This window comes from Sphaerodactylus townsendi, linkage group LG13 (assembly GCF_021028975.2).
Source record: "Sphaerodactylus townsendi isolate TG3544 linkage group LG13, MPM_Stown_v2.3, whole genome shotgun sequence".
Taxonomy (NCBI): domain Eukaryota; kingdom Metazoa; phylum Chordata; class Lepidosauria; order Squamata; family Sphaerodactylidae; genus Sphaerodactylus; species Sphaerodactylus townsendi.
This window is the reverse complement of record NC_059437.1, coordinates 32270746-32282962: the sequence shown is the minus strand read 5'-3', so window position 1 is coordinate 32282962 and position 12217 is coordinate 32270746. Positions and strand designations below refer to the sequence as shown.

Below are 12217 nucleotides of genomic sequence, written 5' to 3'. Positions count from 1 at the left end.
ACAGGAACTGCCAGAGGCTAGCACGACACTTCTGGCTGCGAAGATCTCTCCACTGCTGACCATGGGCAAGAAAGTTGCTGTTGTCCTCTCTGGTTGCGGGGTGTATGATGGTAGCGAAGTCCACGAGGCGTCAGCTGTCATGGTGCATCTCAGCAGGGATGGGGCCCAGGTAAGACAACCCTTGCACTGTGGGGGCCAAGCTTTTCTGCTTCTAACTTACGAGAATGCAAAGTTGGTTGAAAATCTAGATGTGCTGTTCATTCTAATGAGATCGTCATTCTTTCCTCAGCTGCTAGACCAATGCCAATTGTTTCAAAGGCTTTCTCGTTTTGCTGGGAACATTTCCATGATCTGCTTTCCTGTCAGGGTGCCCCTCAACCCAGCTCTTTTCCCTAGCAGAAGAAATCTTGCCGGGCATTCTGTTCAGACAGCCTATTCATATGTGCCGTTTCTTTAGCTGAGCAAACTTTTTATCTGTTGTCCTGTGAAGTATTGCTAAAGCAAGGAGTGGAGAGGGTAAAGCAGATATTCAGCTTTAATTGAGAGAGTCTGCCCTGATCTCTTTTGCCATGGCCTGTTACCCAAGCATGGCCTTTTCTGCTCCTTCTTGGGAGGTGCAGGTTAAATAAAATAGGGGGAGAATTTCCTTTAAACATGACCTCTTTGTGGGCAATTTTTCTGCACCCAGTTGATTGACAGCACTGCAGGACAGTTGGGCAAGCTGTGGACTTGCACACTCAGATATGGTGCACCCAATCAGACTTCCTGTGCTTTTTTCTGGGTTGGGGAAGATTCAACAACAATGAAAAAACCTAGATTATGTAATGGTGTGATGCATTCTTTGTGAAGAGGAAAGATAGATTTGCCCTGTTTCTGTTTTAGTAATCTAAACCCCTGTGTAGGGATGGGCGGAGGAGAAAGGTGGATCGTACAGAAAGAAAGACTTTCTTTGCAGTCAATAGCTGAGTTAGGCTGCCTGGCCCAATTGCTATGTGCTGCTGGGATGGCGTGGTCTCAAGCAATGTTAAGACAGACTGGGTTTAGGAACTTTCATGAACATCATGCTGGTAGGGATAGGAGTCAATAGGAAAGCAGTTGAAGATGACATGGACATTTGGGCCAGCGTAGGTTTTTGACTGAAGTAACAAAATCCAGTTTAAGCCTCACTTGTGAAAAAGCCTGGCCTCTCACATGGACATAAAAGGCTGCCTTACTGGATCAGACACCGGTCCATTCTGTTTCCAAGATCAGCCAGATGCTTCAGGGAGCCCACATGTAAGATGTGAGAGGGAGTACAAGCCCTTGTGATTGGTCCTTGGCAGTTGGGAGTCAAAGATATTATAGCCTTTGTCTATGGACAATTTTTTCAGCTGTTACAGATAACAGCCATTGATAGATCCTTCTTCCTTCATAAATCTGAACGTGTTTACTCATCAAAATCATCAGTAATTCCAGTGGGATGGCCACATTGGTCTGTTCCAGTAAAACTTAAACAGGAGTCTTGTGACTGAATCCTCAGTATGCAATTTGTAGAAGGAATGGAGGGGAAAACAGCAGGTCAAGGGGCCAGGAAATGCAAAAGAGAAAGATAGCCCATTCCCTGGTTTTGTTAAACCTAGTCTACAGTTGTAATGGGTGAGGGGTTCCTGGTGTTGCCAAGTTGGTTAGCACTTCTAAGAAGAAATCCCCTGTCTCCAAAGCAGCAGCAGTTACCTGAGAAGAGCAGAGGTTTTGTGTGTCTGTGTGTAGTGAGGTCAAGATACAGCTAACCTATGGCAACCCAGTAGAGTTTTCAAGGCAAGAGATGTTCACAGGTCAGGTCAGCAGAGGTTACCAGTGAATAAGCTTACATAGAATTGTGCTGCATGTCAGTTTTCATCTGTTACGGCTAAAAAGCTTCAAGCTTGCTGCATGTCAAATTCATTTCTTACCCTTGCCACCCTCCCTCAATTTTTCTGTGAAGATTCAGACTGTTCGGGTTTTTCAAACCACTTTTGTTTAATTCTTGGGGTCCCTCTTGTGGAAGAGGGCAGTATCACGGTTCCTAGAACCAGGTAAGGGATTAAACAAATTAGGACTAGGCCAGTGTGGTGTAATGGTTAAGAGCAGGTGGATTCTAATCTGGAGAACCAGGTTTGATTCCGCACCCCTCCACCTGAGTGGCACAGGCTTATCTGGTGAACCAGATGTGTTTCCACACTCCTACATTCCTGCTGGGTGACCTTGGGAAGTCATAGTTCTTCGGAACTCTCTCAGCCCCACCTACCTCACTAGGTGTCTGTTGTGGGAAGATGAAGGGAAAGGGGTTTTTAAGCCACCTTGAGTTTCCTTACAAAAGAGAAAGGTGAGGTATAAATCCAAACTCCTCCTCTTCTTCTGCATCAAACAAGGTGTAAACTGCAGGCTTGTCCTTCCTGGATTCACATTTTGGCCAAGTAGGGAAAGGAGAAGAGGTTTACCCTTCCATTACCACTTAGGCCCTTTCCGCACGGGCCAATAACGACGCCTTGGGGACAGCAAAAATGCCTTGAGTCCCCAGGGAGCCGTTCGTACAGGCAGCGCTGCCAAGCAAAACTGGGCAGCAGCTGCCCAACCTGGCTCTCCAGGGCGTGCCTCAGTCAGCTTCAAAAACCTCCAGGAGGGAGGTTTTTGGAATACAGCGATCTCCTCCCGGGCGGCGCTGGTAAGCGAAAAGGCACCGGGCTGAATGCTTTGTTGTCCCCGTCTCTTCCCCACTCACTCCTCATCACCGCTGTCCAGCCTCTAAGTTGGCCTCCGAAGGCCCTCCCTCGCTGTCCTCCGACCCCCTCCAACATTGGCCATGCTGGCAAGGGCTGATGGGAATTGTAGTCCATGAACATCTGGAGAGCGGCAGGTTGCAGACCCCTGGTGTAGACCAAGCACTCTTGCACAGTCAAAGGGAATGCTTACTTCTTGGACCAGGAAAGCTGCCAATTCCTTTGCAGAATCCCCCCACTTCACCCACAGCTTCCTGAAAACTTTGAAAGAAATAACCATCTTCCTCACATGTACAATTCATGGACAAACATCTATGCCTTTAGCAGGCAGAAGCTGCCATTTTGCCCATCATTGCAGCTCCAAGCTGGAAAAAGCTTTTTCGACTGTTTCCTGCCTGTTCTGCAGTTATGAAAAGTTTGCAGAGCCTCTGAACAAAAATAAGGTGACAGGAATAGCCTGTTCACCAACCCTGTTTACTGAGGGAGAATGTCAAGATCAATACAGTGGTATTTTTCTAGGCAGAGCTCTATGCTCCAGACATCGACCAAATGCACGTGGTGAACCACATCAAAGGGGAGCCAACCGAAGAGAAACGTAATGTCTTGGTGGAGAGTGCCAGGATCGCCAGAGGCAACGTCAAAGATCTGGCCACTCTGAAAGTGAAGGAACTAGATGCCCTCATCATCCCAGGTAGGAGGAGCAACATGTTTAAACCTTGTCTCCTGTATGGCAATCGGCCCTGCTCAAGAGCTTCAGAACTGAGCAGACGGAACCGAGTCCTCCTGGGCTTTCATGTTCTCTTCATAATGTGACACATTATCTACCTGACTAGCATCTTGTTTGAATCCTGTTTCCTCTTCCCAGGTGGTTTTGGAGTGGCTAAAAACCTTTGTTCTTGGGCGGTGGATGGAAAGAACTGTAAAGTCTCAAAACCTGTGGAAGATACCATCAAGGCCTTCCACTCAGCCAAGAAACCCATAGGTCTGTGCTGCATTTCCCCTGTGCTGGCAGCTAAAATTATCCCAGGCTGTGAGGTCACCGTTGGGCATGACGCAGAATGTGAGAAGTAAGTGCCACTGGCTGAAGGTGGGGGATGGTGGGTGGCTCTATTTCAATATCCAGCAGAATATCCTTGCATTCTGAGTCTTGATTTGGAAAGCAAAGTTCTAGCCATTTGAGCTGCAAAGACAGTGCCTGGTGGTGAACTCTCTAGTTAGAGAAGGGATTATGATGGTGGGAGGTGCCAGTCCAAGGACAATGTTACAGCAACCAGTACAGCTATAGGTGGTATATGCAGAATTATGCAAAGTAAGGAAAGGGGGAGAGAAATGCATGCAAGCAGAACTGGTCCAACACAATCCTCCCTGAATGAATTTTCTAAAGCTGTCTGGGACCCTCTCACCCAGTACATCCCCCAAAGAACATTGTGTTCTGCAAATGAAAACACCCTTTTCAGCCCTGGCCTCAACCTGGTAAAATGCTCTGCCTAGAGAGACGCACAGCCTGCAAGACTTGATGCCATTTTTCAGGGCTTGTAAGACAGAGCTGATCCACCAAGCATAAGGTTGAGGGAGCTACGGCTGCTACCCTCAGGCTTCCCTCTTTTCTTTCCACCTACATTTATCCCCTCTGGGATGTATTTTTGGGGACTGTGTAAAATTTGTGATATTAATATTACTGTTATTTGGTTTTAGTAATTAGGGATTATGATGATGATGATGATGATGATGATGATGATGATGATGATGATGATGATGATGATGATGATGATGATGATGATGATGATTGGCCATCAAGTTCTTTGCCAGAACTGGTTCCATCCACATTCATCTCAGCAGCATAGTTTTTTTCCCCAGATACAAGTCTAGCCTACACAGTGTCCTGAAAACCCTAGAGGAAAAATCACCCCCTTCCCTCAGCCCTGTCCAAATTTTCCGTAAGAGAGCCTGACCCTGAAAACACTCACTGCCTTCTCACTTCTGCCTCCACAGGTGGCCTTATGCCAAGACTGCTGAAGGCCTGAAGGAGCTGGGCTGCAAACACGTGAACAAAAATGTTGACGAGGTCCACGTGGACGTAAAGAACAAACTGGTGACCACGAGTGCTTTCATGTGCAATGCACCTATCCACACCATCTACGACGGCGTTGGAAAGATGGTCAAAGAAGTGCTAAAGCTTGCTTGAAGCAGAGTGTATGTGGGATGCTGGAAACAGGCCATCTCACTTCACCCCTGCTAGTCAAAACCTCTGACCACTTCATGGGGAGGTCAGTGGGAATAATTTGGGTTAAAGGGACATCTTTAGCCCTTCCACATGGATACCATCCTTAGGTCCTCAACCACTCCCTCTTCTTCACTCTTCCCTTCCCAAGCCAGCTTCAGGCTTGCAAACAGCAGCCCTACCTTCAAATTGGGCCCTATTTGAGGAGGAGGTGCAAAAGAGGCTATTCTTCTTTGAAGCACCACTTGTCCCCTCTCCTCCAATCCATTTCTGACTGATGATTCACAGACTGTGAAGAACCCGTTGGGACAGAGAAGATAGATGTCAACATGATGGCTATATGTAAAGAGAACTGGATGATGGTTAACAGCTGGCTATCACCATGTGGAAGGCATGTTGGTGTGTTCCTCCCTCCCCACAAACACCCCTCAAATAAATCTGGAACCATGCCAGTCTTCTGCTTATTTTGTGCAGGGGGGAGGTGAGGGTGTTTAAAAGGTTTGGAGGACCACAACAGTGAGTGAGGGCACCAAGCCTCTGGATCAACAAGGGATGTTTAAAGAAAGCAGAACTCTCCCCACACAATCAATAATGATGCACAGATAAGGTTGACAATTGGTTGCCGGGAGAACTCTTGGGCCGACAGCACAGAATGCCCCTGTGATGTTTGATTTAAAATAATGGCCAACTGTCTGGGATCCGCATGCAAGTGAAGCAAGAGAATGAAAGCAAACAACAGGCTCATTTTGCTTTCAGGAGAGATGGAAACTTTTTCAAGCAGCTCTGTCCCCCTGTTCCATAAAGAGCAAGCAAAGCAAAGATGATGGTTTGCATCGGGCCAGATTTTTTGTTCAGACTTTCTCAATTCTCCTCTATCCCATCACCCCTATCTCACGCAGCTTTTGTCTGTGCGGGTTGTATGATCCCCAGCATAGTCTTTTCCATACACCAAACTATCCACAATGAAACAGCTCTGAAATGGCACAAAGCGTTTAATATGAATTGAGTGCCTATTAGGAGCTAAAAAGCTAAAAGCTACACCCTTCTCTTCCTCCCACTGTTCACTCTCCACCACCACCACCCTGACTGTCAACGCATCTGTGGATCCTAAATAGAGACCACTATTGTCTCCATGGGTCCTTGAAGAATCAGGAAGGCTGGAGGGAAAGAGCCATATTCAAGTGAGAGGGGGGGAGGAGTCCATGTTAACTGCCAACTTTCTTCAGTATCTTCAGAAACTCCTGCTCATTCACCACCCCATCTCCGTCCACATCAGCTTCATCAATCATTTCCTGCAGGGCAGAAAAGGAGTCAGACTGCAGCATTGCTCACAGAGAGCATAACAGTAGCAGGGGTGTGTGCGTATATAAGTTTATATACAGACAGGGATAGACAGATTAGATTTGATTGATCGACTGATCAATTGATTGGGGAGGAGGGTGGAAGGATGATAGATAGATAGATAGATAGATAGATAGATAGATAGATAGATAGATAGATAGATAGATAGATAGATAGATAGATAGATAGATAGATAGATAGATAGATAGATAGATAGATAGATAGATAGATAGATAGAGAGAGAGAGAGAGAGAGAGAGAGAGAGAGAGAGAATCAGGAGAAAGTGTGAAAATGCCCCTTATAGAATACTGCAGATATCCCACATTCTCCCCACCCCACCCCTGACAGCCAAAAAAAGCAGCAGTGCTCCTGCAGCTGGTCAACAAGAGGGCTGAAGGAGACACTCTTTCCTCCCCTTCCCACGTGATTCCTGATAGGTTTATGTACTTTAGAGGAGTGCTCAAAGCCATCCTCAGTTCCTCAAGCCATTCAGAAGTTAACCGCACAGACTGGCCTTCTGAAACAATAAACCCACTTTCATACAAATGCAGAACAACAGGGTCCAACGGGTAGCTCATGATCTACAGGTAGTTTCACCAGTTGCTGCAGAACCGCTTGTACATCCCCTAAAAGGCCTGGGAAAATAAACTTTCATTTCACGGGATTTTCTTCTGTGCTGCTTAGCTGATGGCTTCGTTTCTGGAGTTCTTCCTAATCCACATTCTGTCTCTTGGACAGAACAAAACTTGGTAACCTGCTGGGTAGAGGTGGGACTAATAGGATGGTTTTCAATACTCAGAAATAGCTCCTCTTATAGAACAAGCTGGTGACCCTGGACAAGGTTTACTGCTTGGCAAACAGCCTAAGCCTTCCCACTGTGTGAAGAATTCTGGGGTTCCTCCATCAGGCAAGAGAAGGACCCCTTTCCTCATCTTGCTCTTCCCCCTTTGACAAACACAGCAATCAGCTAATTCAACCCTTTTGGGGAAGAAGACACATGGCCAAGTGGTTCCATGCTACTCATGCACACACAGACACAAACACACTTTGCACCAAGAAAATGTGAAGAGTGAGGTGGGGAGATGACACAGGAAGAGCCCTTCCCTCTATTTAATTAGAGACGGAACTGCAGCTCTCATGCCTGAAGGATAAAAGCCAGTTTCCAGCCATCAAAGCAAGACAGCACCGCCACACTCACCTGCAACTCTTCGTCTGTCAGTTTTTCTCCTATCTCACTGGCAATCTGCTTGAGGTTCTTGAAAGAGATTTTGCCACTCTCACTGTCCTCAAATAGCTTGAAGGCTTTTAGGATTTCTTCTTTGGGATCAATCTGTGACTGAAGATAGAAATGGAGGACAAAGACTCACACCAAAATCTCCAAATTCTATGATCTTTCTGCACCTCTCAAGCTCAAAGACTAAACACAAGAATTACTGGTGCTCAGCTGCTGCTGTTTCCTTTACATTGAAAGGCTTTGCTACACAGTGGATCTGATGGTAGTAAAGCAAGTGGAGTATATATACCTGTGGAATGTCCAGGGTGGGAGAAAGAACCATTTACTACCATCAGATCCTCTGAAGATGCCAGCCACAGTTGCAGACGAAACATCAGGAGAAAAATGCTACAAGAACATGGCCATGCAGCCTGGAAAACCCACAACCCCCAGTGATTCTGGCCATGAAAGCCTTTGCTTCATCCTTGCTCTGATCCCCCCCCCCCCCAATGTATGCACCCATCAGCAAAGGGGGCATTGCTAAGCCATTAAGCTATCAGCCACAGTATGTCCAACAGTCCCCGTGTTACCACAAGACTCTTAAAGAAGAAAATTTCTAACTATAGACAAGTGTTGAATTTACAGATATACCATTTTCTGAGTCATCACAGAATAAAAGGCATCAAAGCCAATTTGCCCAGTTCCTTCTTTATCCACTTCGACTACTATTCTCTTGAGCTCTTCTTTTGTGGGTTCAAACCCTAGTGCTCGTATGGACACCTGCACACATTACAAGAAAAGGATCAACAGACAAAGGAAAGACACTAATAGGAGTACTAGTCACTAACAGGAGTACAAGTATTTTTTGCTGTAATGGGGCAAACAGCAGGTCCCCAGGGATGTTTCTGGAAAACAGTGTGTGTGTGTGGGGGGGGGTGACTTAACTCTTCCCACCAAGCCTGATCCAATAAGACCTTCATCCACGTACCTCCTATTTCAAGAAAATGAGGGAGATGGATACAACTCAAACTTCTATTCAAGGCACCCCAAGTGTTTTGTGCAAACTAGTTGTAGTTAATACAGTGCTATATTTAATTTGCTGTCTCTTTTTCCAGAACAGTAAAGTACTGCAACTCCACATACCATTAAAACACCAGACAGTAATGTGGAAGTGTCCCATTTAACTGCTACGTATGTCAGAAAGATTCTAAATCAACTCAAAAGGGACTTCGTGTTCAATGGCACTTAAGCATAATAGAAATACTCAGGGCTGAGGGGGGTATATATGGTCAGGTAGTTCAGGATGAAACTTCCCTCAAATATTCACATTTTCAGGCAATCCTGCCAGAAAAAAAAACACAGCTGCTGTTTTTTAACTTTTTCCTTTAGTATTTTTATAGTTTTCTTTGTTTTGTTCGACTCGGATAACCACAGCAGAAGAGCCTTTCTATAGAGGTAGCGCCCTTCATTGATGTTTGACCATAAAATTCAGAATGAGAATGTATTTCTCTCAATCACATTTGAATGTTACCTGGTTACATCTCACCTTGTACCTTCTGGCCTTTGACTGGCCATTTATATTTTTTTCTTCATAACCTCATATACTAAAACCTCATATATACGCAAGACCGAACTGTTCCACCGGGCCTTTGGGGAGACTAGCCATTGATAGGGGCCCCTTCCTCCCTTTGTTTGCTGCTGTAACATCATGTGGCCCCTACCGCCCTTCTTTTCTGATGTATGTCTGAGAGGGAATTGATAGCAGGCGCCATCTTGAGCTAACATTAATATTAATTTTATAAGCTGCATTTTAATGGGGTAGGGTTTATTTTTATTAGAGCCATCTTAATTCTTATTTATTGTATTTTAAATTGATTGTGCTCTATCTGTACTGTACACCGCCCTGAGCCCTCCGGGGGAGGGCGGTCTATAAACCCAATTAATAATAATAATAATAATAATAATAATAATAATAATAATAATAATAATAATAATAATATAAACATCTACTTAGTAAGAACCGTTATATTACATGCATCTCCCAAAATAGACTCTAGCACACAAAAGTTTATGCTGAAATAAAATCTTATTAGTCTTAGAACAAGATTCCTGTTCAGTTAAACTGCAACATGCTAAGGTGGTTCTGACTATCCCTCTGTAACTACTGAAATAAAGGATTTCACTTGGAGTTTTCAGCACATGGGGGACAAATAAAACCAAGGAACTTGCCTTCAGGTCTTTTACATCAATGGTTCCTGTGCCATCAGAATCCAGCAGGTCAAAAGCATCTCGCATTTGCTGCTTTTGGTCTGCAGTGAGTTCAAGCTTGGGGCCAGTCCTTCGTTTCTGCGCCATCTCCTCTACCAAGGATTTCAGGGCCTTAGAAGCCTGGAAAAGGTCAATACCAAAACAAAAGACACCACTGAGATGCCGTCCTCCAGTTGGGAGAGGCAACCGTCCTATCCTGAACAATGCTGCTATTCATCTCACACTTTGGGCCAACTTGGTTGTTGATAGTCACATTTGCTCCCAACAGATCAGACCAGAGGCTACTAAAACAAAAGAAAGGTTGCTTAGTGACAGAGCATCTGCCTGACATGCAGAAGATCCCAGATTCAATCCCCAGCACCTTCGGTTAAAAGTAGATGAGGTAAAAGACCTCTGCCCAAGTCCCTGAATAGCTGCTGCCAGACTGAGCAAACAATACTGACCATGATGAATCAATTATCTGTTTTAGTACAAGGCATTTTCATATGTGACTCTTGGTGACTCCAGATTTTTCTGTCTAGTAGAGAGGTCCAGAGGGAAAATACTCCCTAACAGTTTACTGCGCATAGTCAAGCAAACTCACCTTATCTACATTTGTCCATTTTCTAAATCATTGCAAAAAAAAAAAACACAGAGCAGGTTCTGGTGGGTTTTCCGGGTTGTGCCAAAAGCCTGGAATTTTGTCTAAAGCCCAAATTTTGTCTGAGTAGTTGAGAAGTGGAGCATATTCTTTCCCTGAAGATCTCAATAGGTTTCTACCCAATAGGTTTCTACCCAATAGGTTTCCCCTTCAGGGGAAGAATATGCTCCACTTCTCAACTACTCATTAGACAAAATCCAGCACTGTAAAAACAGTCTTTTAAAAGGCTGTCCCATCCCAACGACAGTCACCAAACAAGCATTTTGACACCCAGTGGAATGCAACCCCTGGGTACATTTTATCATGTCCACTATATGCCAGAAAACTGGTTTGCATTTCATTAAAATTTGTTTATTAATACACTTTAGAATCGGGTTGTATACTGCACCAGGGCATCTTTTTGCTCAAACAGTCCTTTATAAATAAACAGCTTGTTAATCTTGTCAGCGTTGCAAAAGGCTGAGTTTATTTCAACACCCAATACACCCAGCACTTGCAATGTGAAGACAAGCAGTTCCACCCAAGGGTGTTTATAGCTTCCTCCAATAAACTTAACCTTGGTAAAATGTGCTCTGCAGAACTGGTATCTTTGTTCTAATCGGGTCTAGAGATCTCCTGGGATTAAAATGATCTTCAACAACAGAGAACAGTCCCATTGGAAAAAAATGGCAGCTTTGGTTGTTGGCCATGATAGCATATTACAGCATCATTACTCACACCCCAACAGCCTCCCCTCTCCAAACTCCGCCCTCCACTGACACCGGCATCCCCAAATCTCCAGGAATATCTAAAGGTAATTTTGGCAACCCCAAAGAGCGGCTCCAACGCAACGGCCACGCCCACACCACCGAGCTCCGCCCCCCCGCCTCAGACTCATCTACGCACCTTCGTCTGACCGGAGTGGAGCTCGCTAGCGGCCACGCCTCCAAAATGACGTCGTTCCCGGGCAGGTAAAGTGGATAAAGTACTGAATCCCAATGAAGCCGCGCCTGTTCTCTTGCTTGCTTTTCCTTCCTTTCCACCCCCACCCCCGCCTGGCCGGTAACGTCTGAAATGGCGCACGAGACGCGTGATTGAAAACGGGATGGAACCTACAACAGTTCATTTGCAGGGCATTGGTTCCGTCGTTACTATGACATCTGGGTGGGCGGGGAGAACTTTTTCCTTAAAGCGGGCTGTCTGCACGAGCAAATGGTTGAACAGGACCCCGCGTGTTTCCATAGGTTTGCGAACTATGACTGCCCTGGCCCCCAAGCCTTGAGGCAGGACTCGAATATTTACAACTCTTAAGCTAGAAACGGGCTTTCACTTTTCCTTGCGGGACAAAGCCTTGGGAGCAGCCCCATGCAACGCAGGGGCCTCGTGCAGAATTTCATCCCATGAATTTAATTAAGAGCTTTTGTCGTGGCGTAGCGGAAAGGAGGGGCTGTATGTAGTGTAGACTTGCTCGCCTTTCAACATCTTCCCTTTAATTGGTCCCAGAGAGGATTCCAGCTGGGTTTGGCAACGATCGCAAATAGGAAGCGGTCAAAAATGAAATACTGAGAGCCAGAGGGAGAGAAGCGGGGGGGGGGGGGGGGGGCTTCCCCATCCCCACCAGGGAAAGGCTCCCACCGTTTACCACATTGAAAATACCATCTCTCTCTTGCATGAGAAGCCGTTAGGAATATGGACTTTTAACTTCTGCCTTCAATTAGATTCCTCCTTCTAAGACACTTGTTTCAAAGAGTAGTACATGCCAATAATTTACTTCAGCAGATAAACTCCCAATTTACTTCAGCAGATTCACATAATTA

General features: G+C 45.5%; 2 protein-coding genes across 2 annotated transcripts; one reads left to right on the top strand and one right to left on the bottom strand.

Moving 5' to 3' along the window:
- On the top strand, window positions 1–5408 carry LOC125443002 (glutamine amidotransferase-like class 1 domain-containing protein 3, mitochondrial). Its single transcript, XM_048514835.1, has 4 exons — window positions 1–169; window positions 3258–3429; window positions 3604–3805; window positions 4731–5408. Exons 1-4 carry the CDS (start codon window positions 62–64, stop codon window positions 4921–4923), a joined length of 675 nt encoding a protein of 224 aa, XP_048370792.1. The 5' UTR covers window positions 1–61; the 3' UTR covers window positions 4924–5408.
- Window positions 5409–5933: 525 nt separating this feature from the next.
- On the bottom strand, window positions 5934–11563 carry LOC125443003 (centrin-2-like). Its single transcript, XM_048514836.1, has 5 exons — window positions 11307–11563; window positions 9743–9901; window positions 8165–8293; window positions 7499–7636; window positions 5934–6251 (listed from the first exon to the last, which is right to left on the bottom strand). The coding sequence occupies exons 2-5, from the start codon at window positions 9866–9868 to the stop codon at window positions 6165–6167; spliced, it is 480 nt and encodes a 159-aa protein (XP_048370793.1). The 5' UTR covers window positions 9869–9901; window positions 11307–11563; the 3' UTR covers window positions 5934–6164.
- Window positions 11564–12217: the final 654 nt, after the last annotated feature.

Coding starts and splice junctions, on each gene's coding strand:
- LOC125443002 (XM_048514835.1), top strand. CDS start 62: ATGGGCAAGAAAGTTGCTGTTGTCCTCTCTGGTTGCGGGGTGTATGAT. Junction 170..3,257: donor TCAGCAGGGATGGGGCCCAG/GTAAGACAACCC, acceptor GTATTTTTCTAG/GCAGAGCTCTATGCTCCAGA. Junction 3,806..4,730: donor CATGACGCAGAATGTGAGAA/GTAAGTGCCACT, acceptor CTGCCTCCACAG/GTGGCCTTATGCCAAGACTG.
- LOC125443003 (XM_048514836.1), bottom strand. CDS start 9,868: ATGGCGCAGAAACGAAGGACTGGCCCCAAGCTTGAACTCACTGCAGAC. Junction 7,637..8,164: donor CTGTGATGACTCAGAAAATG/GTATATCTGTAA, acceptor TTCTATCTTCAG/TCACAGATTGATCCCAAAGA. Junction 6,252..7,498: donor TGACAGACGAAGAGTTGCAG/GTGAGTGTGGCG, acceptor TCTGCCCTGCAG/GAAATGATTGATGAAGCTGA.